This window comes from Sciurus vulgaris (assembly GCF_902686455.1).
Source record: "Sciurus vulgaris genome assembly, chromosome: 6".
Taxonomy (NCBI): Eukaryota; Metazoa; Chordata; class Mammalia; order Rodentia; family Sciuridae; genus Sciurus; species Sciurus vulgaris.
The window spans coordinates 73,455,960-73,482,481 of NC_136466.1; the positions used below are offsets into that span (position 1 = coordinate 73,455,960).

Here is a 26,522-nt window from a genome sequence, read left to right on the forward strand (position 1 = left end):
TCAGAGACCATGTCTACAGAAATCTCATCCACAAAAGAGGAGGGAAGGTCTTGCTCAGGACCCAGTTTTAGGTCCAATCAGAGGAAGATGTTACACCTGCTCTTGGAGAGAGAGACTTCCTTTACCGTCTGTCCAGGTCTCCCTAGATCTCCAATGGACAATTTTCTTGGTGATTCTGCAAATCTAAGCATTTTGTCTGGGTAAATCCACTTTTATTTTTATACTTTATCTCCTTTGCTTTTCTAAACAGGCTTGTTTGTTTAATTATCCTAGCTCAAAGTTCAGATTTGAGGTCCCAGCTCTGCCGTTGACGGTGTCACCCTTTTGAATCTCAGGCTGCTTTTCTCTATAATAGAAATAATCTCGTCCTATCTCACTAGGATCTTGTGAGAATCAAATAATGTAATGTCGGGGAAAAGTGTGAAAATATTCCATTATGACTTGGCTGCTTTATTAGTATTAATGTTATTGTACTTGTACTTTAAATTCTGGTCATCTGGGTTCCATCTCCAGCACCACCAAAAAAACAAAAAAACAAAAAAAAATTCTGGGTTATGCTGTTTTTATGCCTCACTAGCAAATAAGAAGTATCTGAAAAGTACTAGAGACTGGAGGAAAAAAGAAAAATCAAACCTGTGTATTCATCATAAACTGGGCAGAGGATGGGGAGTCAGGATCTCACACAGTTAATAAATTTTGGGCCTCATTAAAATTTTTTAAAAAATCCTTCTCAATATGTTGGTGAAGAGAAAAAGAGGCACATATTGGAGTCTGATATTTCCAAAAAAGCAATTGGATTTAGATATTTTTTAGATTTTATGATGGTCATCGAGAGGTATTTCAAATGAAGAAGATCCCATGATCTTTGCCTTTCAAGATACTACAGCCTAATGGGAATCTTGATGTCTTATGGCTCAACAGAGGGACTCCAAAACGTTGCCTTGATCTTATGAATTTTAGCAGTGGGGAGATGTCTGCCACTCAGCTTACCACTTCTGCAGACCTTGATGAAACTGGTAGGTAAAAGAGAGTTAACAACCTCAAAGGCAAGAATAACTTTTAAGGGAGAAGACAGGGCAGTATGATAGAAATGGAAGATTGTGAAAGTAGGTAGAGAATCCATCTGAAGAATTGGAATTTTGTGGGTAAATAAAGGTTTTTTTTTTTTTTTTTTTTTGCTACCAGGAATTGATTCCTGGGATACCTAACCACTGAGCAACATCCTTAGTGCTTTTTAGTTTTTATTTTGAGACAGGGTCTCACTACAATGCTTAGTGCCTTGCTAAATTGCTGAGACATGCTTTGAATTTGTAATCTCTCTGAGTCAGCTTCCCCAGTGCTGGGATTACAGAGTGTACCATGGTGCCTGGCAAGGATTTTTTTTTTTTTTTAAACAGTACTCAGGATTGAACCTACAGGCACTCTACAACTAAACAACATCCCCAGCCCTTTTACTTTAAGGCAGGGTCTCACTAAGTTGCCTGGTCTGGCTTCAAATTTGCAATCCTCCTGGCTGGGATTATAGGTGTGTGTTATCATTGCCAAGCTTAATTAGAGGATTTTGAGGTGAATGATTAAGCCAATGGAAAAAGAAAAATAATAACACTAATAGGAACACTAATAAAAACAATAACCCTCTACATTTGAAAAAGTTAAACAAGAGGAAATATATTTTGTTGTCAGATTAATGGTACAAAAGAAAGTTCAGTAAAGTTGTATTTTAGTCTAGTCTTATCAGAGGCAAAGAAACCAGCATAAAGAAATACTCTGTCAATTAATTTTTATGTGTTTTTATAGGTCTATACCCAAAAAAGAATGCTTTATTAGTCAACCGTTTTAGCATTTGTTCTAATTTCGGATTTCCTGCATTTACCTTTATTTTCTATTTATGAAAAAGAAATATCCATAGAGTAGCAGAATGCACTGTTTTCTAGTTTTGATTTCATTTTTGTTTTTTGAGAAAGGTCTCACTAAGTTGCTGAGCCTGGTCTTGAACTTGTGATTCTTCTGCCTCCATCTCCCAAGTTGCTGGAATTACTGGTGTGTGCCACAGCTCTCCCCACTTTCCTAGTATTTTTTCTTTGAGTAGTACATGTAAATTTTTAAGTTTCCATGAAATTGTATCTTGTACCCTGGTACTTTGTTCCATAAGATGGGTACCATTTAAGAGGCTTTGTGTTCAAGAGTTCAGCCTTTGAAATTAATGTGGCATACTAGTAATGAAAAAATCAGAGGGGAAAACAGGATGTATGGATAAGAATAATGTTTCTTGGGCTGGGGAGATAGCTCAGTTGGTAGAGTGCTTGTCTTACAAGCACGAGGCCCTGGGTTTGATCCCCAGCATCACAAAAAAAAAAAAAAAAAAAAAAAAAGAATAATGTCTCTTACTGATTCTTCATATCTGATTTCAGGTCACTTGGATTCTTCAGGACCTCAGGAAGTACAGTTAGCTGGGATGTAAGTTCCATAGCTAAATGAACTCTATGCTTAAAGCCTTTTAGCACTGTCCCACAGAGATTTTATCTTATGCAGATTCTGCAGAGTATAAATTTCACTTTGGGTATAAGTAGGCTTCAAGGCCTAAATGCTGAACTTGAACAACTTTTAAGTTTTCCAGATCTAAATATTGTTGTTAAATGAAGGCTATTCATTTTAACCATCAGGCACAATCAGAATTATCTTTTTTTTCCCCATTATGCTGAGGATTGAACACAGGGCCTTGTGCATGCTAGGCAAGTGCTCTACCACTGAGCTATATCCCCAGCCCAGTCAGAATTATCTATCAAAAATAAAGGAAAATCGTATATGCGCTTATGAGTTGGCTTATATTTACATGTGAAAAGTACACATCCTAGTGATTAAAAGTGCAAGTTACAGGGTCTAGAATGAGAGCATCTGGATTCCAGTGGCTTACTATATCACCAGTTGTGGCGGACAAGTTTCTTAACTTCAGTGGACCCCTGTTTCTTTATTTAAAACATATAGGTAATAATAGCACTTCTCACTGGGACATAGCACTTGCCTAGCACATGCAAGTCCCTTGGTTTGATCCCCACACCTCAGGAAAAGAAAAGAAAAAAAGGAGGGGGAAAAAAGTAACATAAACTTGTACATCTTTCATACACCTCTTTAGATGTAGTTATGCCCATGAAATGAGGGTCTTTTCCCTTGAGTCTTGCTGTTTACCACAAAGAATATTATTACAAGGAGAGACCTATCAGCTAGAACTTGGGCTAGTTGGAAGGAAGGAAGGAATTCAACCCATTGAATAAACAGTATTTGGGGCTTACCTGGTGGTTTGTTTTAATCTGCAGGAATCATCACCAGTATGCTATGAAAGGTAGCCCAGTGAGTATCCCCTTTTGTTTGGGTTTAGGTTTGGGTTTGTTTCTCAGGTGGGATGAAGAGGGTTTTCAATTCACTCATGGCTCAAGGGTGTTGAATATTCTCAGCAAATAATGTCTTTTAGGCACAGCTTCTTTGTAGCACTCCTAATGCTTTGGACCATGACCATAAAAAGAAAGATATGATGTGTAGTTTATCTGCAAATAAAGAAAATGTGAGTATTTAATGGAAATGTAGATACTTTATTCTATATTTAATCATCATTATTATTATTATTTTGATACTGGGGATTGAACCCAGATATGTGCTTTACTACTGAGCTACATCACCAGCCCTTTTTATTTTTTATTTTGAAACAGGGTCTCACAACATTGCTGAGGCTGGCCTTGAATTTGGGATTCTCCTATCTCAGCTTCCAGATTAGCTGGGATTACAGGCATGCACTACCTTTCCCAGCTCTATATTGTATTTATTGTATTCCTTTGAGAGAAGCAACTCACTGGTACTGGGATACTTAGAGCTATTTATATCTCAGTATGCTAGATAAGCAAATTGTATCACCATAGAGGGGAAAAAAAAATCTTTGGGATCTCTCTCTCTCTTTTTTTTTTTTTTTCCTGTTAAGACAATCCTAAATCCAAATCCTCCATAGCAGGAGTTTCTTGATTACTCATCAGTTGATCACATTAAGGACAAACATTGCTGTTACTGTTGTGTAAAGAATTTATTTCTGAAACTAGTGTGGTGGTAAATGTTTGCAATCCCAGCTATTCAGGTGGCTGAAGCAGGAGGACTGTAATTGTGAGACCAGTGTCAGCAATTCAGAATTTTAAAAAAAAATTTTTTATAGGGATACCATGCATAACTTATTCAAAGATTCTTTACATGGAATTTTCATACAAGTGTAAATATTTATTTACTTATTTGGTACTGGAATTGAACCCAGGGGTACTTTCCACTGAGTATATCCTTGGTGGATTTCTTTGTTTATTTTTTTATTTTGAGATAGAGTCTCACCAAGTTGCTGAGGCTGACCTCAAACTGGGAATCCTCCCTCAGCCTCCTAAATCTATGGGATTATAGGCATGTGCCACTACACCCTGGCTCTATTATTATTTTTATTACTATTTTCTAATCCGTGGATTGGGAATTGAACCCAGTGGCTTGCTGTGCTAGGCAAGCACTCTATCATTGAAGTACATGCCCATGCCCAGGCCTTTTTTTTTTTTTTAAATTTATTTTTATTGTAAACAAATGGGATACATGTTGTTTCTGTTTGTACATGGAGTAATGGCATACCATTTGTGTAATCATACATTTACATAGGGTAATGCTGTTTGATTCATTCTGTTATTTTTTCCTTCCCCCCCACCCCTCCCACCCCTCTTTACAGTCCCTCCTTCCTCCATTCTTGCCCCCCTCCCACCCCCCATTATGTGTCATCATCCACTTATCAGCAAGATCATTCGTCCTTTGGTTTTTTGAGATTGCATGCCCAGGCCTTTTTATTTTTTTATTTTATTTTATTTTGAGACCAGATCTCCCTAAATTGCCCAGGTGGCCTCAAACTTGTGATCTTCCTACCTCAGTCCCAAGTAGCTGAGATTATAGATGTGAGCACTGCACCCAACATCTTTATTTTTAATTCTGAGGACTGATAATGCTGAGAATTGAACTATGCTAACAGCATGTTCTGTCACTAAGTTATATCCCTTTAGTCCCTATGCTGAGGACGCCATGGTTCTTTCTGTCTAAGCCTTTGGCCATCTTTCAGTTCCAGGTTGAAACTGGCCTATCCCGAGACACCTAGTCACTAAGATAATTGTCTAATTAATCCCTTCAATTAATCACCTTTCCTTTTTTTTTTTTTTAAATCTACCTTCCATCCCTTCCCCCAGGGTCACTGGGCATAAAAGATAGCTGTTGTTCTTTTGTTACATTGGTGAAGATATGCTCATGGGTTTTGGCTGTTCTGTTCAGATTTTTCTTGATTTAATACTGTCCTTCTAATCTCCCTTTATAATCACTTTTTTTTTTTGTTTTTTTTTTTTTTTTTTTTTGAGGAGTCTCACTGTGTTTTCCATGCAAGCCTCCTTGGATCAAATGATTTTTTTTAAATCATGCTTTTAGTTGCAGATGGACACAGTACCTTTATTTTATTTATTTATTTTTATGTGGTGCTGAGGATTGAATCCAGTGCCTCACACATGCTAGGCAAGTGCTCTACCACTGAGCTACAACCCCAGCCCCTGGATCAAATTATTCTTGGACCTCAGCCTCTCAAGTGGCTGGTACTATAGGTGTGTGCCACCATGCCTAGTTTATAATCAATTTTTCCCTGCAAGGTGCTAGAGACTGAACCCAGGGCCTTACATGTGCTAGACAAGTACTATAATATCCCAGACCTTTTTTAAAACTTTATTTTGAGACAGGATCTCGCAAAGTTGCCCAGACTGGCCTTGAACTTAATGTCCTTGTGTGTCAGTCTCCCAAGTTGCTGGGATTACAAGTGTGTACCTGCCATACCTGGCCTTATAAACACTTATTGAAATCTTATATCCTCTTCCCAAGCAGGCTCTCCCCCACCCCTCAATTCTTTTGTTTGTGATGATAAAATTAGTGTCCTACAAAGCAAATCTAGGTGCCAGACATCAAATTCAAACCATTGGGCTGGGGATATAGCTCAGTTGGTAGAGTGTTTGCCTCACAAGCACAAGGCCCTGGGTTCAGTCCCCAGTACCGAAAAAAAAAAAAAAAAAAAAAAAAAAATTCAAACCATTATTTGTATCTTCAGGGTATACATTTAATGATTACATGTAATGTGTTTCATGAGGATTATTCATAGTTTGATTGGATAAAATGTTTTTGTTTTTTTTTTTGCCGGGCCCAGTTAATACTTCTTTTCCACCAGCCAGCATAGTTTTTCTTATGCAGGATAAAAACACTTTGAAAGCCTTGGAGTGGCAGACATGCAGGAACCTGAGGTTTCAAAAAAGATCAGGAGGTCCTTACATGTCTTCCCCTTATGTGCTGGTGAGTCATTGAATATCATCATTAATGGTGGGTTGGGGTATTATGAGCTATAGAATAGCAGATTTGTGACCCTTGACTTTTTTAAGCTGGCTGTGTGAGAAAGGGAGCTGAATAAGTAAAGTTTGAGCAGAGAAAGGAAAGAGCTATACCTCCTCCAATCATTTTATTTTTTTAAATTTTTTGATACTGGCGGTTGAACTCAGGAGGGGTACTTTACCACCAAGCTACATCCTCAGCCCTTTTAATGTTTTTATTTTGGGATAGGGTCTTACTAAGTTGCTGAAGGTCTTGCCACATCACCGAGGCTGGCCTCAAACTTGGGACCCTTCTACCTCAGTCATTGGGATTACAGGCATGAGCAACCATGCTTGGCTTTTTTTTCTTTTTCTTTCTTTCTTTTTTTTTTTTTTTTTTGAGATAGGATTTGCTGTCTTACACTGCCCAAGTTTGAACTTCTGGGCTCAATCAGTCCTACCTCAGCCTCCTGAGTACTTAGAGTTACAGGCATGAATGATTAAAAGACCATGCCTGGTTACAGTACCTTATTCTCCTTTTTTTTTTGGTTACTGGGGATTGAACCCAGAGGTGCTTAACCACTGAGCCACATCCCACATCCCCAGCCCTTTCTTATTTTTCATTCTCTTTCTTTCTCTCTCTCTCTCTTGAAAAAGGGTTTCACTAAGTGGCTTAGGGCCTTATTAAGTTGCTGAGGCTGACCTCAAACTTGTGATCCTGCTTTAGCCTCCCAGGCTACCGGAATTACAGGTGTGTACCACTGCACCTGGATATATTTAATTTTTTAAAGAACTGCCATACTATTATTCATAGTGACTATACCACTTTACATTCCTATCTGTAGTGCACAAGCACCTATTGTCCTTATAATAGTCATTTTAATGGGTGTAAAGTAGTTTTTCCTGTGATTTTCATTTTGATTTCTCTACTGAATGTGTTGAGTATCTTTTGGTGGTGTGCTGTTGAACTACTTGTATGTCTTCTTTGAAATGTTTATTCAAATCCTATTTGTTTTTGTTGAATTGTAGGAGTTCTTTATATATTCTGATAGATCTTGTTGGATATATGATTTGCAAATATTTCCTTCCATTTTGTGGGTTCTTTTTTTTAAATTTTTTTATTAAAATTTTTTTTATTTTTGCAAACACATTTTGATTCATTGTACACAAATGGGGTACAACTTTTCATTTTTATGGTTGTACACAATGTAGATTCACATCATTCATGTAATCATACATATATATAGGGTAATACTGTTTCATCTATTATCTTTCCATCCCCCACTCCCTCCCACCCCATTTTCCTCTACACCATTCAAAATTCCTTCATTCTTCTCTTTCCCCCATCACCCCCCCTTGTTATATATTGTCATGCACTTATCAGAGAAAACATTCGGTCTTTTGTTTTTTGGGCTTGGCCCATTTCACTTAGCATGATATTTTCCAACATCATCCATTTACCAGCAAATGCCATAATTTTTTTCTTCTTTATAACTGAGTAATATTCCATTGTGTACATATACCACAGTTTCTTTATCCATTCGTCAATTGAAGGACATCTAGGTTGGTTCCACAATCAAGCTATTGTGTATTGAGTTGCTATGAACATTGATGTGGCTACATCACTGTAGTATGTTGATTTTAAGTCCTTTGGGTATAAACCAAGGAGTGGGATAGCTGGGTCAAATGGTGGTTCCATTCCAAGTTTTCTGAGGAATCTCTATACTGCTTTCCAGAGTGGCTGCACCAATTAGCAGATCCACCAGCAATGTATGAGTGTGCCTTTTTCCCCACATCTATGCCAACACTTATTGCTTGTGCTCTTGATAATTGCCATTCTAATTGGAGTTAGATGAAATCTTAGGGTGGTTTTAATTTGCATTTCTCTAATTACTAGGGATGATGAGCACTTTTTCATATATTTGTTGATCACCTGTATATCTTCTTCTGTGAAGTGTCTGCCCATTTCCTTAGCTGTGGGTTGTCTTTTAATAATGTCCTTTGGGCTGGGGATGTAGCTTAGTGGTAGAACGTTTGCCTAGCATGCCCAAGCTCTGAGTTCAATCCTCACCTGAAAAAAAAAAAAAAAGAAAAATTTAACAAAATGTACATCCTTTAAATAAAGATAGTATCCTTCAATACACAAAAGCTTTTACTTACTTACTTTTTTATACTGGGAATTGACCAAGAGGTGCTCTATCACTGAACTTTATCTGTAGTACTTTTTATTTTTTATTTTGAGACAGGGTCTAGCTAAATAGTCTAGGCTGGCCTCAAACTTATGATCCTCCTGTCTCAATATCCCAAGTTGCTGGAATTATAGGTGTACACTACCACACCTGGATCACTTAATTTTTTTATATGGTGTAAGGTAAAGGTCCTAAATAGGTTTTAATGTTGTTGTTATATTTGACAGGACAATGAAAAGTTTGTGGAAAGTGAAATGAAATATCTGGGCAGTCCCATTGCTACACTTCCAGAATTGGATAAAATTCCAAAACTTGAAGACCAGGTAGAAGAGATTTCAAATGAATTGATGGAGTTTTCCCTGGAAGATCAAGAAGGCACCAACGTATGCTGCTCCCTAATGATATATTCGTGTTTCTTCATTTGGTTTTTTTTGGTACTGGAGATTGAACCCAGGGGTGCTTTACCACTGACTTACAAACCCAGCCCCTTTTTATTTTTTTATTTTGAGGCAGGGTCTTTCTAAGTTGCTGAGGCTGGCCTTGAACCTTGATTCTTCTGCCTTAGCCCCCTGAGTTGCCTGGATTTCAGGCATGTGCCACCATACCCAGTTCCTCATTCTTTCTCTCTCTCTCTCTTTGTTTGTTTGTTTGTTTTTTGGTATGAGCCACATCCCCCAGCACACGTGCACATGCATGCACACTTTCCCTCCCTCCTTTCCTCTCCCTCCCACCCCCATCTCTCTTTGAGACTGGGTCTTTCTAAGTTGCTTGGGGCCTCACTTTATTGAGGCTGGCTTTGAATCTGGGATACTATTGCCTTTGCTTCCTGCATTGCTGGGATTACAAGTATGCACCACCATGCCTGGCTTCATTCTTGAATAAACAACATGTGTGTCTGTTATTTTGTAGTCATTGTACTAAATTAAATGTTAGGGCTGCAGAGATCAAGATGACACAGTCTTAAGACATGTTACTCTGGAGACTGAGGCAGGAGGATCTTAAGTGGAAGGCCAGTTTCAGCAAATTAGTAAGACCCTGTCTCAAGAAATAAAAATGATTGGGTACAGATCAGTGGTGGAGCGCCTCTGGGTTCAATCTCTTATACCAATAATAATAATAATAATAATAGAAACTAATAGCAGGGAAACTTTAATAAGGAAAGGAAAGGCCTTCACAGCAAGGATATTTAGTTAAGAATAGGGTGATGAACTATCTCAATTTGCCTGGGATTGAGGAGGTTCCTAGAATGTGGGACTTTATGTGCTTAAAGCTGGGAAAGTCCCAGACAAACTGAGATAAAGTTGGTTACCCTAGATGTATTTTTTATTATTTTTTGTTGGTGGTGGTGGCACTGGGGATTGAATCCAGGGCCTTGTGCTTGACAGGCAAGCACTCTACGAACTGAGCTTTCCCCCCAGCCCCAACCTAGTTGTGAAGGAACCATAGATGACAAGAGTAGAAGCAAGAGTATTCCTTGATATAGGTATGTGGCAAGCACAAAGTTCCCAATGTTGGAAAGATCTTTGTGTCCTCAACTATGAGAAGCCAATATGAGTGAGGGGAGATTCGCATGAGTTGGGAAGGAAGAGATTGTCAGGAGGCAAAATATAAAGGGCTTTTAGACTACGGTGAATGTTTGGATTTTATTCTAAGTGTATTTGGACACTATTGGAGGGGTGTTAAGCAGGACTATAATATGATCTGATTTGTTTTATGAAGACCGTTCTCACTGCTAGATGGGGAATGGGTAATAAATTAAGTTGGAAATAGTAAGAGAAGGAAGCTTTGCTATAGTGCTGGCAAGAGTTGGTAGTAAGCTGGGTGTGGTGGTATAGTTCCAGCAGTTGGGGAGGCTGCGGCAGGAGGATCACTTGAACCCATGAGTTCAAGACCAGCCTGACTCCAACGTGGTGAGACCCCATCTCAACAAAACAAACTAAAAGAGTTGCCAGTAGCCTGAACGAAGGTGATGGCTATAGAGGCAGAGAAATGAATGAATTCAGAATAAATTTTGGATATAGACTCAATAGGATTTGATAGATTAGATGCAGGCTGTGCAGGAAGGATGAGATTAAATATGACTTGAAACATATGAAGTTTCAAGTTTGACAGTTTTTGATTCAAAGATAAAACAAGCAATCGGAAGAAAGCTACCTTCTTACCAAATACAGCAAATTATCTGCTTTGATACCTATATAATCTGTTATCCCACGCATTAAAAAGCATGAAATATCCCTACTCCTATCTAAGTTCTCCCTTCATACCACATCCTATTCATTCAGTCATTTTGGAGGATACAGTAAGGAACACACCAACACAACAAAATGCTGCTCTCATGGAGCTTATATTCTAGACAAGAGGAAACAAACACATGTATAAAATGACAGATGCTAAAAATAACTATGATGATAAAGCAGGGGGAGGAAAATAGGAGAATCAGAGCCAGGCATGGTGGCACATGCCTGTAATCACAGCAGTTTAGGAGGCTTTGGCAGGAGAATTGAGAGTTCAAAGCCAGCCTCTCAACTTAGCCCCTAAGCAACTCAATGAGCCCCTGTTTCTAAATAAAATGTTAAAAAGAAGGGCTGTGGCTGTGGCTCAGTGGAAAAGCATCCCTGGGTTCAATCCCTGGTTCTAAAACAAAAGTATTTGGATTGGGGTTGGGTAGGGCTAGAGTTGATATTTAAAGTATGTTGTGTAGGTCAGAAAAGATCTCTTAAGAGTAACATTTCAGCAGACATCTTGAAGGAGCAAGGGAGCCAAACAAACAGATACTGGAGGGAGTGAATTATTTCAGCCAGAAGAAAAAGCAAGTGCAGTGCCCCTGAGCCTGGCACATTTGGGCAATAGTAAGGTCAGTGTGACTGTAGCAAAGTGAACAAGTGGACAATGGTAGGAAATGTGGGCAAGGTAAAAGTTAGCAAGAGGACACAGTCTTTTACATCATTGCAAAGACTACAGAAACGCTTGAGTGCATTGGAAGCATCTTTCTACTCTTGTTTTCTTTTTCTCATCTGTATTAAATTTTCCTTCTAGATGAATAGTTCTCAAGTTTTTTGGCCTTGGGACTCCCTTATATTCCCTCCCAATTCCTTTACAATCTTAAAAATTACGGAGAATTATTGTGAGTCCCTTGCATTGGCAACTTAATGAGACCCTGTCTCAAAATTTTTAAATGGTTGGACATGGGACTGGGGTTGTGGCTCAGTGGTCTACCACTTGCCTAGGATGCATGAGTTACTGGATTCGATTCTCAGCACTACATAAAAGTAAAATAAAATAAAGGTATTGTATCCTCTACAACTAAAAGGCTGGACATGTAATTCAGTAGTAGAGCACTAGCCTAGCATGTATGAGACCCTGGATTCCATCCCATACTGCAAAATGTAACAAAAAATTTTGGATTCCTGTGATAACTTTACTAGGTTATCATATATGATATATTATCCTTTTTATATAGTTTAATTTGATTTGCTATTTTTATTTTTTTATTTTTTTTATGTTATGGGGATTAAGTTAGGGTCTCACTAAGTTGCTGAGGCTCTCCTTGAACTTGTGAGCCTCCTGTATCAGCCTCCCAAGTTGCTGGGATTACAGGCATACACCACTGCACCTGGCCTCATTTGCTAAAATTTCATTGAGAATTTTTGTACTTATGTTCATGAGATTTATTGTTCTTCAGTGTTTTGTTTTTCTTCTAATATCTTTGGTGTTGGTATTGGTGTAATGCTAGCATCAGTAAATGGTTTGAAAATAATTCTCTCTTTTTTAATTTTCTAGAAGAGTTTCTTTTTTAAATGTTTGGTTCAATTCACCAGTAAAGTCAGCTGGACAGTTCTTTGTGAGAATGTTTGCAATAAATTCAATTTTTTTATATAAATATGGAACTATTCAGGTTATCTATTTCTTTTCGAGTGAATTTAGTTGTTACTGTCTTTTAAGGAATTTGCTTAATTTATGTTGTCAAATATCTTTAGTGTCTTTAGAATCCATAGTGATGTCTCTCTTTCCTGATATTGCTATTTGTGTCTTCTCTTTTCAAACTGTAGTTTGATCAATATTGGTCTTTTCAAAAAAGAAAAAATCCTTTGTTTTCATTGACTTTATCATGTTTTTATTTTTTGTTTCATTGACTTTTTTTTCCCTCTGATTTTTGTTTACTTTGAGTCTGATTTGATTTTTTTTTTATTTATTTGTTTGCTGAGTTTGAAGCTGAGGTCATCAATTTGAGACCTTTCTTTTGTAATATAAACATTCATTGCTTTAGCAGCATCTTACAGATTTGAATATGTTCCATTTTCAATTTTACTTAGTTCAAAATACTTTCCAGTTTCCATTTAGATTTCTTCTTTGACTCATGATTTTTTGTTGTGGTTTTGCTTTCAATTTTGTATTATTGGGAATTGAACCCAGTGCTTTGTACACACTAGGTAAGTGTTCTGCACTGAGCCACATTCCCAGCCCAACCCATGAGTTATTTAGAAGTATGTTATTTAGTCTCTTAATTTTTTTAATAGGGCACGGTGGCCCATGCCTGTCATCCCAGTGACTTGAGAGACTGATGGAAGAGGATTGCGAGTTCAAGGCCAACCTCAGCAATTTACCTAGGCCCTGTCTCAAAATAATGAATAAAAAGAGCTCATAGCTCAGTAGTAAAGCACTCCTGGTTTCAATCTTCAGTACTACAAAAAAGTAAAATAAAATTAAGAAAATATAGTTTCTTAATATTTGAGAACTTTTCCAAGGATTTTCAATTATTGATTTCTAACTTAATTCCAAGCTAAGAATATACTTTCTATGGAACTGGAGATATAGCTCAGTGGTAGAGCACTTGCCTAGCAAGTACAAGGCCCTGGGTTCAATCCCCAGGACCATGCATGCGCATGAGACACACACACACACACACACACACACACACACACACACACACACACACACAAAGAATATACTTTATATAACTTAAATTCTTCTAAACATTGAAATTTGTTTTTTGGTCCGGAATATGATACAGAACATTTTTGGTAAATGTTTTCTGTATTTAAAAGATGTATTTTCTATTGCTGGGGAATTTATTTTTGGAACTGGGAACTGAACATAGGGGCACCTCTACACTTCTATCACTGAGCTACATGCCTACATTCCTGAGATTACAGGAGTGAGCCACTGTGCCTGGTGAGGGGAATATTCTATATATGTCAATTACGTCAAGTTGATTTATAGTATTATACACATCTATATCCTTATTAATTTTCTATTTACCAATTATTTATTTTTACATTTCTGTCATTATTTTCTCTAAACTTTCTTTTCTTTTTGCAGTACTAAGGAGAGCTCTACCATTGATCTATGTACCAGCCCTTTTTATTTTTTATTTTGAGACAGGTTCTCACTAAATTGCCTAGGCGGTCTCAAACTTATGATCCTCCTTCCTCAGCCTCCCAGGTAGCTGGGATTACAGGTGTGCATCACCACACCTAGCTATTTTCTTTAAACTCTAAAAAAATTTTAATTATATTTTATTTTAAATTAACTTTTTTTGTTTTTTTTTTTTTTGTGGTGCTGGGGATTGAACCCAGGGTCTTGTGCTTGGGAGGCAAGCACTCTGCCAACTGAGCTATATTCCCAGTCCCTAATAATTTTTTTTATTGGATACAACTTTTTTTTTTTTTTTCTCAGTACTGGAGATTGAACACAGAGATACTCTACTACTGAGCTACATCCAGCCCTTTTATTTTTTATTTTGAGACAGGGTCTCACTAAATTGTTCAGGCTGACCTCAAACTTGCAATCCTCCTGCCTCAGCCTCCCAAATAGGTGGGATTACCAGCATGGGCCACCACACTCGGGAGTACTGGGAAACTTATTACTAGCTAGGCAAAGGAAAAGCACCGTCATCATCATTTCTTTATGACCTCACATTTATATGCCCATTTCTTTTTGCAGTTTTCCTTAGCTGGCCTCAAACTTCTGATCCCCTCCTACCTCAATCTCTTGAGTAGCTGGGATTATAAACATGTACCACCTTGTTCTGCCCTTTCTTCTTAAATAAATATATTGAAAAGAGTCTTTCAAAACAGTAGTGGTAGCCAGGTGTGGTGATGCATTCTTGTAACCAGTGACTCCAGAGGATTGCAAGTTTGAGGCCAGCCTCACCAATTTAATGAGGCCCTAAGCAACTTAGCAAAAACTTGTCTCAAAATAAAAAATAAGGGGCTGGGATATAGCTCGGTTGGTAGAGTGCTTGCCTCGAAAGCACACGGCCCTGGGTTCAATCCCCAGCACCAAAATAAATGAATAAATAAATAAATAAAAATTAAAAAATAAAAATAAAAAATGAAAAGGGCTGAGGATGTGGCTCAGTGGTTAAGTGCCCCTGGGTTCAATTCCCAGTATCAGAAAAAACAAAACAGCAGTGGCTCTTACTGTTTGTGAAGGTGGTTTTCTGCTATCATTTATTTTTGGCATCTTGTCCTTAGACTATATGAAAACAGAAAAGATTTTTATCACCTTCTTTATCAGACTCCTAAAAGACACCAAGAACCTAAATATCAGTGTATCAGAATAGAAACTTGAGTTTATAGAAACTTGGTTATAGATTCATGGTCAATTGGTAATTGTACCAAGTTGATACAAATACAGTTAAACGAAGAAAAACATTGTGCTGGTACAATGGGAAATTCTTATGTATTTTTTTAAAGGTACCTCAATCTATACTTTATGTCATATACATAAATTAGCACAAAATGGATCATAGCTGTAAATGTAAAGCCTAAAGCTATAAAATATCTGAAGTAAACAATTTCTGGGACCTTGAACTAGGCAAAGATTTCTTAGATTCAGTGCTAAGAAATGGTTACCTTTCAAATAACTAGTTAATTCCATCCTCTTACTAAGAATGAGCCTTTACCTTAACAGTTATGGTGTGTTCTGGAGAGGTCCTGTTGGTTACAACAAAGATTTTGCCAAAGCCAGAAGATTTAAAATTTTGGTCTTGCTTTCCCTTGCCTTGTTCTCAAGGAAGAATTGAAGTTATATAAAGGGAAGTCCAACACAGAGACTAGACAATTTGCTTCTCAGTCCCTTAACATATCTCCTCTTCCATTGTACCTTTGGTTTATCCATCTTTCCATTGTTGGCTTCATGAACTTGACTGAATCTCTTGGCTTCTGCTTTTTAATCTTTGACTTTTTCTGCTGTCTAATTATGTCTACATTTTCCACTTAGCTTACCAGGAGAGGGAACTTGATTGACCCAGATTATTTTGCCTTATTGTAGATCATAAGAAGGTATGTTCAACTCAAAATATGATAAAGTTGTTAGTGACTGGGGGTAGGGTAAATGGAGACATAGGGAGATGGTTGGCAGGGATCTAAGGGAAAAGATAGGTATAGAATATTGATATGTAAAATATGGCCTGTACCATTAGCTGGTACTGTGAGCGAGGAGGTTTACTATAAAGAGGAATTTAGGTGTAACAAACACTACAATAGTTAATATAAAGTAAAATATTGATATTCTTATTCTCTTCTCCCAGAAACTGTTGACCATCAGCTTATCTTCCAGTTGTGGCTCTCTTATTGCCTATCCCCCTCCTACATCAAGGAAGAGCATTTGCCTATTTATGTCGACCAGAGTTAGAAGTGCCAAGTTATCTGTGAAAACAGGATACAATCTTAGGTTTGTTGGAAGTTTCTAACAGAGATCATTTAATAGATTCCCCTGCAATTGGACATAACACTCAAATCATGTCTTTCAAATAGGTAGTAATCTATCCTCTTGTGTTTTATTCCTCTGTCAGCAACTCTCAAGGTTAGTTCTTCATGGCATTTGAGCCATTATTTTCCTGATGGGCTTCATGGTATCAATTCAACATAATGGTCATCTTACTGTTTGATAGTGTTTACTTTTCTTTTCCATCATACTTATTTTAATATTTTATTCTCTAGTAACAACCTTCTTTGTAAGAAGACTGAATATTTTTCTTCCTCACTCAAAGAATCATCTACCAGCAAATGGCATATACATATGCTATTTTAGTGTTTTGTTTTGTTTTGTTTCCACCTAGAATACTGATTTGGCTTTTCATCTTAAAGTTCATCAGGAGTCCTTAAGTCCCGATTGTCCCAGGTATCCCAGAGAGAAACTGAACTTTCTTTTTTCATATGACTAAAGGATATGAACTCATGTTTACTTTCTTTATAAGAATTGGTACAGCTTAGTCAGCTGCAGAATCTGACTGGGAGAGATGAAGTATCAGGCAGTCTGAGTACAGAGTAGAATGATGTTAATGTGGAGCCAGGTGTGATGGAGCATGCCTGTAGTCCCAGTGGCTCGTGAAGCTGAGACAGGAGGAGCACAAGTTCAAGGCCAGCCTCAGCAACTTAGTGAGAAACTTTGTCAAAATAAAAAATAAAAAGGACTAAGGATACAGCTCAGTGGTAAATTGCCCCCCACTACCCAGGTTAAATCCCCAGTATTTCCCCTCCTGCCCAAGAGAAGAGGTTAATGTAGAGAGGAAGACAGATTGCTCACCTATGGCATTGCTTCTTAAACTAGAATGTTCTTAGAAATCATCTGGGCATCTTTTTAAAATGCAGATTTTAATTAAATAGATCTAGGGTGCAGCTGAAAATCTGAAATTCTGCATTCCAAACAAGCTCCCAGGAAATATTGATACTACTGGTCTCCAGACACACTTTGAGAAATAAGAACTTAGGGGTCTGATATTCTCAGGCAGGCATCACTGAACAGAAAGTACCTGTACCACTCACCCTCAATGCCAGAGAATTTGAACAGGACAAGAATAAGGCAGGTAGTAAAAGTCAAGAATAACTCAATACCAGATAAGTGAAAAAGAAGTATTGTTCTGGCCAGCAAGAGCTCAGGAAGGTAAGAACTGTTTAAGATGAGAATCTTTTATATAATTGTCCTCTCTGCTTTTCTAGCATGGGCATTGCATTAGTATGCCCTTCTGTATTCATCCTCATTTTTTTCTCTTCTATATCTGCAACCATTTATAAAATATTTGACAATAAATATCTGTTAGATTATACTTTTAGAAATGATGTCATTGAACTGTCTTCCAAACCTCTTTTTTAAGATCTGAGAGGATTCAGGGAAACTTGGGTTGGTATGGATACTTATTGCTGTTTTACATGCATTCTGACAGAAACAACATCATATGGCAGATTGCAGGTTGGCGTGGTGGAAAGAAACTTCCCAAAAACCTAGTCCTTGTTCCCTACCCTCTTTTTAAAAAAATTCTAAATTTTTCATTATTTTATAAATTCAATATGATATAGAAAATAAGTGACTAGGCACCAGGGTACATGCCTGTATCTCAACACTCTGGGAAACTGAGGCAGGAGGGTACAAGTTTGAGGCCAGCCTGGGCATCTTAGCCTGTCTCAAAATAAAAAGGGCTGGAGATGTTGCTCAGTGGTAAAGACCACTGAGTTCAATCCCCAATACTGTAAAGAAAGAGAGAAAGAAAAGAAAAGAAAAGAAAAGAAAGAAAAAGAAAAGTTACAAATAAGCAAAGAGAAGTCAATGTAAAATACCTATAATCCCACAGGCCAGAAAAAAGTATTGCAAACTACACATTTTCCAACTTACTTAATACCATAAATTTATTTCTATGTCAGCAAAATTAATCCACAATTTACCTTTTATTATAAACCCTGTTTTTGAATATTTAATTTGATAGTAATTGTACTCCATTATAAACATGCCAGGATAATCCATTCTTATAGCCATGTCTTTGTACATCTTTATTTCCTTGGGGACACCAGTAGAATTATTAGATCAAAGAGTATGCATATTGTTTTTTGTTTGTTTGTTTTTTTTGTGGTGCTGGGGATTGGACCCAGGCCCTTGTGCTTGTGAGGCAAGCACTCTATCAACTGAGCTATATCCCCAGCCCTATGCATATTGTTAATGAGACTCTAATCACCCCCCATCCTCAGGGTTTGTGTATGGGGGGGGGGGTGTGTTTTTCTTTTCTTTTCTTTTTTTTTTTTTTTTTTTTTTTTTGTGGTACTAGGGATTGAGTTCAGAGGAGCTATACCACTGAGCTACATTTTGACCTTTTTTAATTTTGAGACAGGGTCTCACTAAATTTCCAGGGCTATCCTCAAATTTGTGATCCTCCAGCTTCAGCCTCCTGAGTCACTGGGATTCCAGGTGTGCACCACCCTGCCTGGCTTCCAACCTCTGGTTTTTAAACCTTGAACATGAGGATTGGAGGAATGAGTGGAAATCTTGTCATTTCAGGGTTTACATTTAAAGAAGACAGTCTCTTTCTGTGACATTGATATCTGTCAGGTCCTAGAAGAAGATTATAACTGGAGGCCTCTGATTGGTGACTTTTCCAAGGTGAGTTTGGTTATATCCATTTGTGTGTGTATGTTGGGGATGTGTACAGTCTTCTTTTTTTTTCTCATGCATGCTTGGTAAGCATACTATCACTGAGCTACATCATCAGACCCATCTGTATTTTAGTGAGTCGTTTTGGATTTTAATCATTTTCTTCTGTTTTCAGAAGTTACAGGTATAATTCTACATCCTCACATACTCTTTGTTAACTTGAAGGTGTTTGCTGGTAATCTAGGTCTTATGCTTTTCCAAAGAGAAAGTATTCCTTATTTATCTAGGAGAATCCAGAACAGTGGGGAAAGTATGATATTTTTTATCTTTCTTATTATTAAATTTTTAAAAAATTATATTAATAATACTTGGTCAATTCTGAAAAAGTAGAAAATGAAGAAATTTGTTACAAACCTCATCAACCAGAATAGTTATTATGTGCTGTATGTTCCTATAGATTTTTTTCAATATAATTACACAAATAACAAATACATATTTTGTTCTTCTACAAAAATTCCTTATGCTACTTTGTAATCTATTGGGCTTCCATCCCCAATTTAATACTATACAATGGGGCTAACGATGTAGCTTAGTGGTAGAGTGCTTGCCTAGCATGCTCAAGGTGCTAGGTTTGATTCCCAGTACTGCCAAAAAAGAAAAAAAAAAAAAATTACATCAGGAACATCTATTCATGTCAATAAAAGTTCTATCATCATTTTTTCATCCCCAGGCATTTTGGAATTTTTTGTTTGTTTGGTTTTGTTTTTTTGTTTTTTTTGTTTGTTTGTTTGTTTTTGAGACATGATCTCACTAAATTGCTTAGGGTTTTGCTAAGTTGCTGACACTGGCCTGTAACTTTCTATCCTGCCTTAGCCTCCCAAGTCATTAGGACTATAGGCATGTGCCACCTACACCCATCCTTTTATCATTTTGAATAGCATATGTTATTTAATTTTTTGGCTGCTCATAATTTCTTCATAAATCTCATCTTATGGGATATTTAGTTTTAAATTTTTTCCCTATAAATGAGATGAGTATTTTGTAAAGAAATCTAAAACTTTATGCACATCCTTCATTAGTTCCTTGGTATCAGTTCTTAGAAGCAAAATTACAGGTGCAGTGTTGCATGCCTGTAATCCCAATGACTTAGGAGGCTGAGGCAGGAAGATCATAGATTTGAAGCCAGCCTCAGCAACTTAGCAAGGCCCTAAGCAACTTAGTGAGAGCTTGTCTCAAAATAAAAATAAAAAGGGCTGGGGATGTGGCTGAGTAGTTAAGCCCCTCTGTTCAATTCCCTATACTAAAAAAAGAAAGAGAATTGCTGCATATGCATGTTACAGAGACTATTGATTTTTGAAGACTTTGGGGTTTTAAGAATCTTTTGAAAGAAGGACAATACATGGGTCTTTGATCTCAAGCTTGGTTGGGGAATACTTGCTGTTATTTCAGCTTTTGGGTATTTCTAGGTATGTGTGCTGCCAGTCGTGTCAGGGAGACACCAGGATCTGAAGTACATCAACCCAGAAACAGTAAGCAGATTTCTGGAGATGGTAACTGGTTACATAAGCTACCATCTGGTCCATTCTGTTCCTAAAATCCCATTTCCATTTGTATTTCTTTCATTGTGTTCACTCACATAGGCTCCTTATTCAACTGAATCTGTATTAAAGCACTCCCTTTTTTGTCCATTTTTCTGATTTTTTAGTTTTAAAAAAATGATACATAAGTATTTTTAAAAAGCAAGAAGGGAAGGAGGGAGGGATGCAAACACATAAAGGAAAAAAAAATCACTCGCCTAGGGTCTCAAAGTAACCATAAACCCTGGTTTGTGTCTTTTATATTACAATCCCTTTATACCTATTAGGATAATTATTAATAGTGTTCTCTTCCTTCCCACACCCAGTACTAGAAATTGAACCCAGTGGTGATCAACTACTGAGCTAAAAAATATTTTACACTGAGACAAGGTTTCACTAAGTTGCCCAGGTTGCCCTCAAACATGTGATCCTCTTGCCACAGACTACTGAGTAACTGGGATTACATCTATAGGCTCATGTTCTCTTTTATCTCAAAAGTCTCCCGGTATATACAATAATTATGTGATCACTTGACCCATACATAGTCTTGCTAGCAAAGATAACCAGTAGTGATATTTTCTACATTTAATAGCAATGTAGTATGTTTTATAAAAATGGGAATCATGCCAGGCATGGTGGCACATGCCTGTAAATCCCAGATACTTGGGAGACTCGGGCAGGAGGATCACAAGTTCAAAGCCAACCTGGACAACTTTGTGAGACCCTATCTCAAAATAAGAGCTGGGGATATAGTACAGTAGTAGAACACCCCAGGTTCATTCAAGTCCCAGAAAAAAAAAAAAAAAAAAAAAAAAAAAGATGTTGGAAGAGAAATTTTATGTATTCACAATTTTCTTTCCATTGTGAACCAATTTATACCTCTATAAGTAGGTTAAGTTTCTACCTCTAGGTATGAATTCTTTTCTCCCAAGTCTGAAAGACTTGCTTTTTTTCCTTTCTTTTTTTTTTCAGGGCCAAGAACCAAACCCAGAGCTATCCATATACTAGGCAAGCACTCTGCCTCTGAGCTAAATCTCCAATCCCAAGGCTAGCTTTTTAAATTATCATTTATTTGCTGAGGATTGAACCCAGGGCTTATGTGTGCTTTCTTTTTTTTTTTTTTTTTTTTTTTTTTTTTTTGTAACTAATGGCAGGTGGGGTATTTTTTCCCCCATCTTTCATAAAATTGGTATCTCTAGCTGCCAGCTCTGCCATTGCAGAAGTCTTTGGAAATCTCCTGAGAGGCTGATTCCAGCTATGCCTGCCTCTAGATGGGTAACCTCAGTAAGGTCTTCTTTGGTGTCCTGGCAAACCAGCCATTTAAAATCTTTACAAATGCCACTTCCATTTTATCATCTTATGTGGGGTAAGGTTGAACCATTTCCACATTTCAAATATAGGTTGACTCTGGAGGGTTTGTAGATAGTGGAATCCTGGCTGACTAATGGGAATGTGCATATTAGGAACTATGTGATTGGGTCTTCTCTGTCAGAGGGCAATGAGCAGGGTATTCAATCATTGTTTTTTGTGTAGGTGGCTGCCTTACTGTCTGGAAAGTTCCAAGATCTGATTGAGAAATTTTATATCATTGATTGCCGCTATCCATATGAGTACCTGGGAGGACACATCCAGGTAAGGTTACATTGTGGGTATTAGCAGAGAGAGGCTAGAGATAGGACTTAATTTCTTTCTTTTTTTGTACCAGGACAAAAATGCAGGGGTGCTTAACCACTGAATCATATCCCCATCTCTTTTTACTTTTTTTGAGATAGGGTCTCTCTAAGTTGCTTGGGGCCTTGCTAAGTTGCTGAGGCTGGCCTCAAACTTGTGATCCTCCTATCTCAGTCTCCCAAGTCACTAGGATTACAGGAATGTATCACATACCTGGCAGAGATGGGACTTTCTTGAAAGGAGTCTATGGACAAAAGGTCCTGTGGAGTCTAGAACCAGAGCAGAGATTATAGATTTGGAGCACTTCAAGGCTGAAAGTCTCATTCCTGTTTTAATTCTGTGTACCTTAAGCAACTTATTTTTCCTTTCCCTCCTCAACTGATCTCTTCAATCCACAGACTGAACAACACTTTGCAAATACTGTGTATGGACATTCCTTGCAATGATCTGTACACTCCAGGTGGTTCAGTTCTATGAGTATTTATTGAACATCTACTACATACCAAGTTCTAAACCAGGCCCTGGAGTAGATACAGAGATTCACATAGGTCCCTATTTGAAAGTTATTTTTGTCTAGTTTTTCTGACCTAAATATCTCAGGATACTATATTAGTTACTTCTAAGTATTGATACTTTACACAGGCTCTGGAGGGAATACTAATTAAAATTCCTCTTCTATAGGGATCCTTAAACTTATATAGTCAGAAAGAACTGTATAACTTTTTTCTGAAGAAACCCATTGTCCCCTTGGACATCCAGAAAAGAATAGTCATCGTATTTCACTGTGAATTCTCCTCGGAGAGGGGCCCCAGAATGTGAGTGTCTACATGGGATAAAGTGGGTGATGGAAATCGATTTTTTTTTTTCCTAGTATTGGGGATTGAACCCAGGGGTACTCTACCACTGAGCTACATTCCCAACTCTTTTTATTTAGTTAGTTAGTTTTTGAGAAAGGGTATCACTGAGTTGTGCCACCAGGCCTTGAATTTGTGATCCTCCTGCCTCAGCCTCCTGAGTCCCTGGGATTATAGGAATGTTCCACTGCACCCAGGTGGAAATGGATCTTGAAGTGGACTTCTCACACCAGTTTAGATGGAGACTGACTGACTGGATGCTCTCTAATACAATTTGAAGAATGTTAGGGAGGTTGAAAATCAAATATGGAGCAAGCCAATCACAATGGTATACTTCTATAATCCCAGCTACTTGAGAGGCTGAGGCAACTTAGCAAGACCCTGTCTCAAAATAAAAATTAAAATGAACTGGGGACATAGCTCAATTATAGAGCTCTGGATTCAATCCCTAGTACCACAAAAGAAAAATTTGGAGCAATACAGGGAAAAGGATTGGAAATGAGTCCCCAGTAGAGGAAAGGAAGAAGAGGGGTAGTATTTGGACCTTGTTTTCACAAACACAGTGAGATCTGAAGGTTTCACTTTGTGTGTGTGCGTGCGTGTGTGTTTGTGGTGTTAAGGATGGAACCCATGGTTGTATGCATGCCCACTGGATTCTGACCTTGCTTCTTTCCAACCTGCTCACGCCTACAATCTCTTGATTTTCCCTAAAGGTGTCGCTCTCTGAGAGAAGAAGACAGAGCTCTGAACCAGTATCCTACCTTGTACTACCCAGAGCTATATATCCTCAAAGGTGGCTACAGAGACTTCTTTCCAGAGTATATGGTAAAGGGTAGGGCACAGGGTGGAAGGCAGACTAAGGGAAGCTAGCTCTAGCATGCAGCACCCAGAAGCTGCAAAACCTCTGAGAAGAAACTTTTGTTTCTTTTTAGTAATAGCCAGTAGCAGTATCTCTGTTATATTTAGTAGGCAGAGTTCAATAATCTGGGGAATCCCTTACTCTGTTCACTGCCTTTCAGGAGCTGTGTGAACCACAGAGCTACTGCCCTATGCATCACCAGGATCACCAGGCTGAGCTGCTGAGGTATCAAAGCCAAAGCAAAGCCCAGGAAGGGAAGCGGCAACTGAGGGAACAGATTGCTCTCCTATTAAAGGAGATGGACCAGTGATAGAGGATCAAGAAGTGGCAGTGAGCCAAGCATGGTGTCGCATACCTATAATCCTAGCAACCTGGGAGGCTGAGGCAAGAGGATTGCAAGTTCAAAGCCAGGCTCAGCAAATTAATGAGGCCATAAGCAATTTAGTGAAACCCTGTCCCAAAATAAAAAGTAAAAAGGGATGGGGACTTAGCTCAGTGGTAAAGCATCCCTGGGTTCAATCCCCAGTACAAAAAAAGAAAAAAGAAGTGGCAGTGAAGGCATCACCAAAAGACACTGAGACCCTGAGCAGTGAAGGCATCACCAAAAGACACTATGAGACCCTGAGCCATTCTATATGGCTAAGCCCAAGATTGTTAAAAAGATGTCTGCAAACCAACAGGCTGCCCCACTGATGAAATCCCCACTAATAAAATTGGTTAGGTTTAAGTAGAGCTTGCTGGCTGATGGCTGAGTCCTGGAGCTGGATCTTGAAGGCTCGAGTCTTGACCTGCATTGGGATTTGTGTTGCTTCACGGAACTCTTATAATCTTCTTCCCAACTTCCCAGGGCTTCTGGCTGTGCAAGAAAGTTGCCTACCTTCTTTCTCTGCATCTTCTGTTTCCTCTTTTTTCCTCCCCAAACGGGAAAGTAAATATTGCAGAATGAGAAGTAGGTTATGAGTGAGCCCAGACTGTTCCTAGATGATCTGTATAAGAAAATGATCACCAAATTAGACTTCTTTAAGTGGACAAGGATATAGCTCAATGGTAGAATGCTTGTCTATTAGTCACAAAGTCCTGGGTTCCATCTCTAGCAACACAAGAATTTTTTAAATTTGCCTCCTTTATACATAAAGGTGTTGCCATTTTTATTCATAGCCAAGGCCAAAGTGCTTTCTTCAAAACAGTGGTTCTAAAATTTTGGACCGTGAACCATTAGCATCATCTGAACTTGTTTGAAATGCAAATTTTCATTGTCTACCTCAGACTTTGTCTGAACCTCTGAGGTTAGGACTCCAAAATTTGGGTTTTTAAAAAATCCCTTTTCAGGTGATTTTAATACATGCTAAAGTATAAGAACCATTGCTCTGGAATTAAGGAAAATCTTTTAAACTGTATTCTTAGCAATATCCCAGGTGTTCCTTTTCTAGACCATTCCCTGGTATAGGTTGCTTAAAAGTGTTCCCCAGACTTGGCACCATGTGATCTCTACGATCAAAAAACCAAGATGAAGCTGGGCATGGTGGTGCATGCCTGTAATCCTAGCAGCTTCAGAGACTAAGGCAGGAAGATTGGAAATTCAAAGCCATTCTTGGCAGCTCAGTGAGACCCTATCTCTAAATAAAATACAAAAAAGGGTGGGGAATGTGGTTAAGTGTCCCTGGGTTAAATTCCTGGTATAAAAAAGAATAATAATAATAATAATAATTAGCATTCTCTAAGGTAGGTGATAGATTGAACTGGATTCAGATCTTCTTTGTCTATAATGGATTTTTGTCTTTTTCCCGTTTCCTATACTTTTCTCCCTTCCATTTCACATCTCATAAGGGCAAGTTAAGGATTTAGGGAGACTGAGAATAGAGATTTGTGATATATGAAAATAGGAATAAAAGAAAATAAAAGTATAAAGAAAGATCAATTAGATCCAAGGAAGACCTTTTAAAATGCATTCTTCAGCAACATTGATTCCAGGTTTTCTTTTGTTAAAGCTGTGTGTGTTGAGTTACATACAGCCTTACTTGGCCTGAGGTGACTGAGGGATTAACTGAACATGTCATTCTCTTGCACTGACCTAGGAGTACTGAAAACCCAGGACTAGGGAAGGACAAAGTACTTAGGAACTTAGAGCAGAATAGAGACAAAAATAACATCTTCCCAGGTTCTAGAGTAGGGTAACTTTTTTTTTAAAAAAGGAGAAAGAAGTATTGTAGTCATGAGCAACCCACATGGCCACATCTGAATTGCTGAACTGATTTTTTTTTTTTGCAAGTTTCCCAAATGTTCTTGCCCTAGAGTGCCACTTGTGTGCCTCACAGCAGAGGGCACTGCTGTATTCTCCAAGACAACCAGTGGGAGCCTGCAGCCTCCTCTTCTAGCTACTACTTCTCGGTCAGGATGAAAGCTACCTCCCTGGCCTTCTCACTAAGCTTAGAACTTAGAGCGCAGAGGCAGGGTGCAACTTCATTCAGTGGAGACAGCTGAAGAGAAGATGCTGCTCCCCTGTTCCACCTGCACGTGTGCCCTTGCCCTCACTGCCACAAGCAATAACCTGTGGAAGAAACTGGTTGAAGCACCCCTCTCCTAAGTGTAAAGAGTGGTTCCAGACTTGCTGCCTT

General features: G+C 38.2%; 1 protein-coding gene across 1 annotated transcript; it reads left to right on the forward strand.

The window, feature by feature from the left end:
- On the forward strand, window positions 1–25,317 carry CDC25C (cell division cycle 25C). The gene is given in 16 exon segments (XM_079144017.1): window positions 1–200; window positions 922–1,016; window positions 2,412–2,457; window positions 3,315–3,348; window positions 3,470–3,559; window positions 6,280–6,378; window positions 8,809–8,964; window positions 17,319–17,427; window positions 17,430–17,470; window positions 18,854–18,955; window positions 20,413–20,475; window positions 22,057–22,155; window positions 22,876–23,009; window positions 23,762–23,873; window positions 24,068–24,465; window positions 24,503–25,317. Coding segments are annotated over 15 exon segments (1,521 nt in total). The 5' UTR covers window positions 1–9; the 3' UTR covers window positions 24,218–24,465; window positions 24,503–25,317.
- The last annotated feature ends 1,205 nt before the right edge of the window (window positions 25,318–26,522 follow it).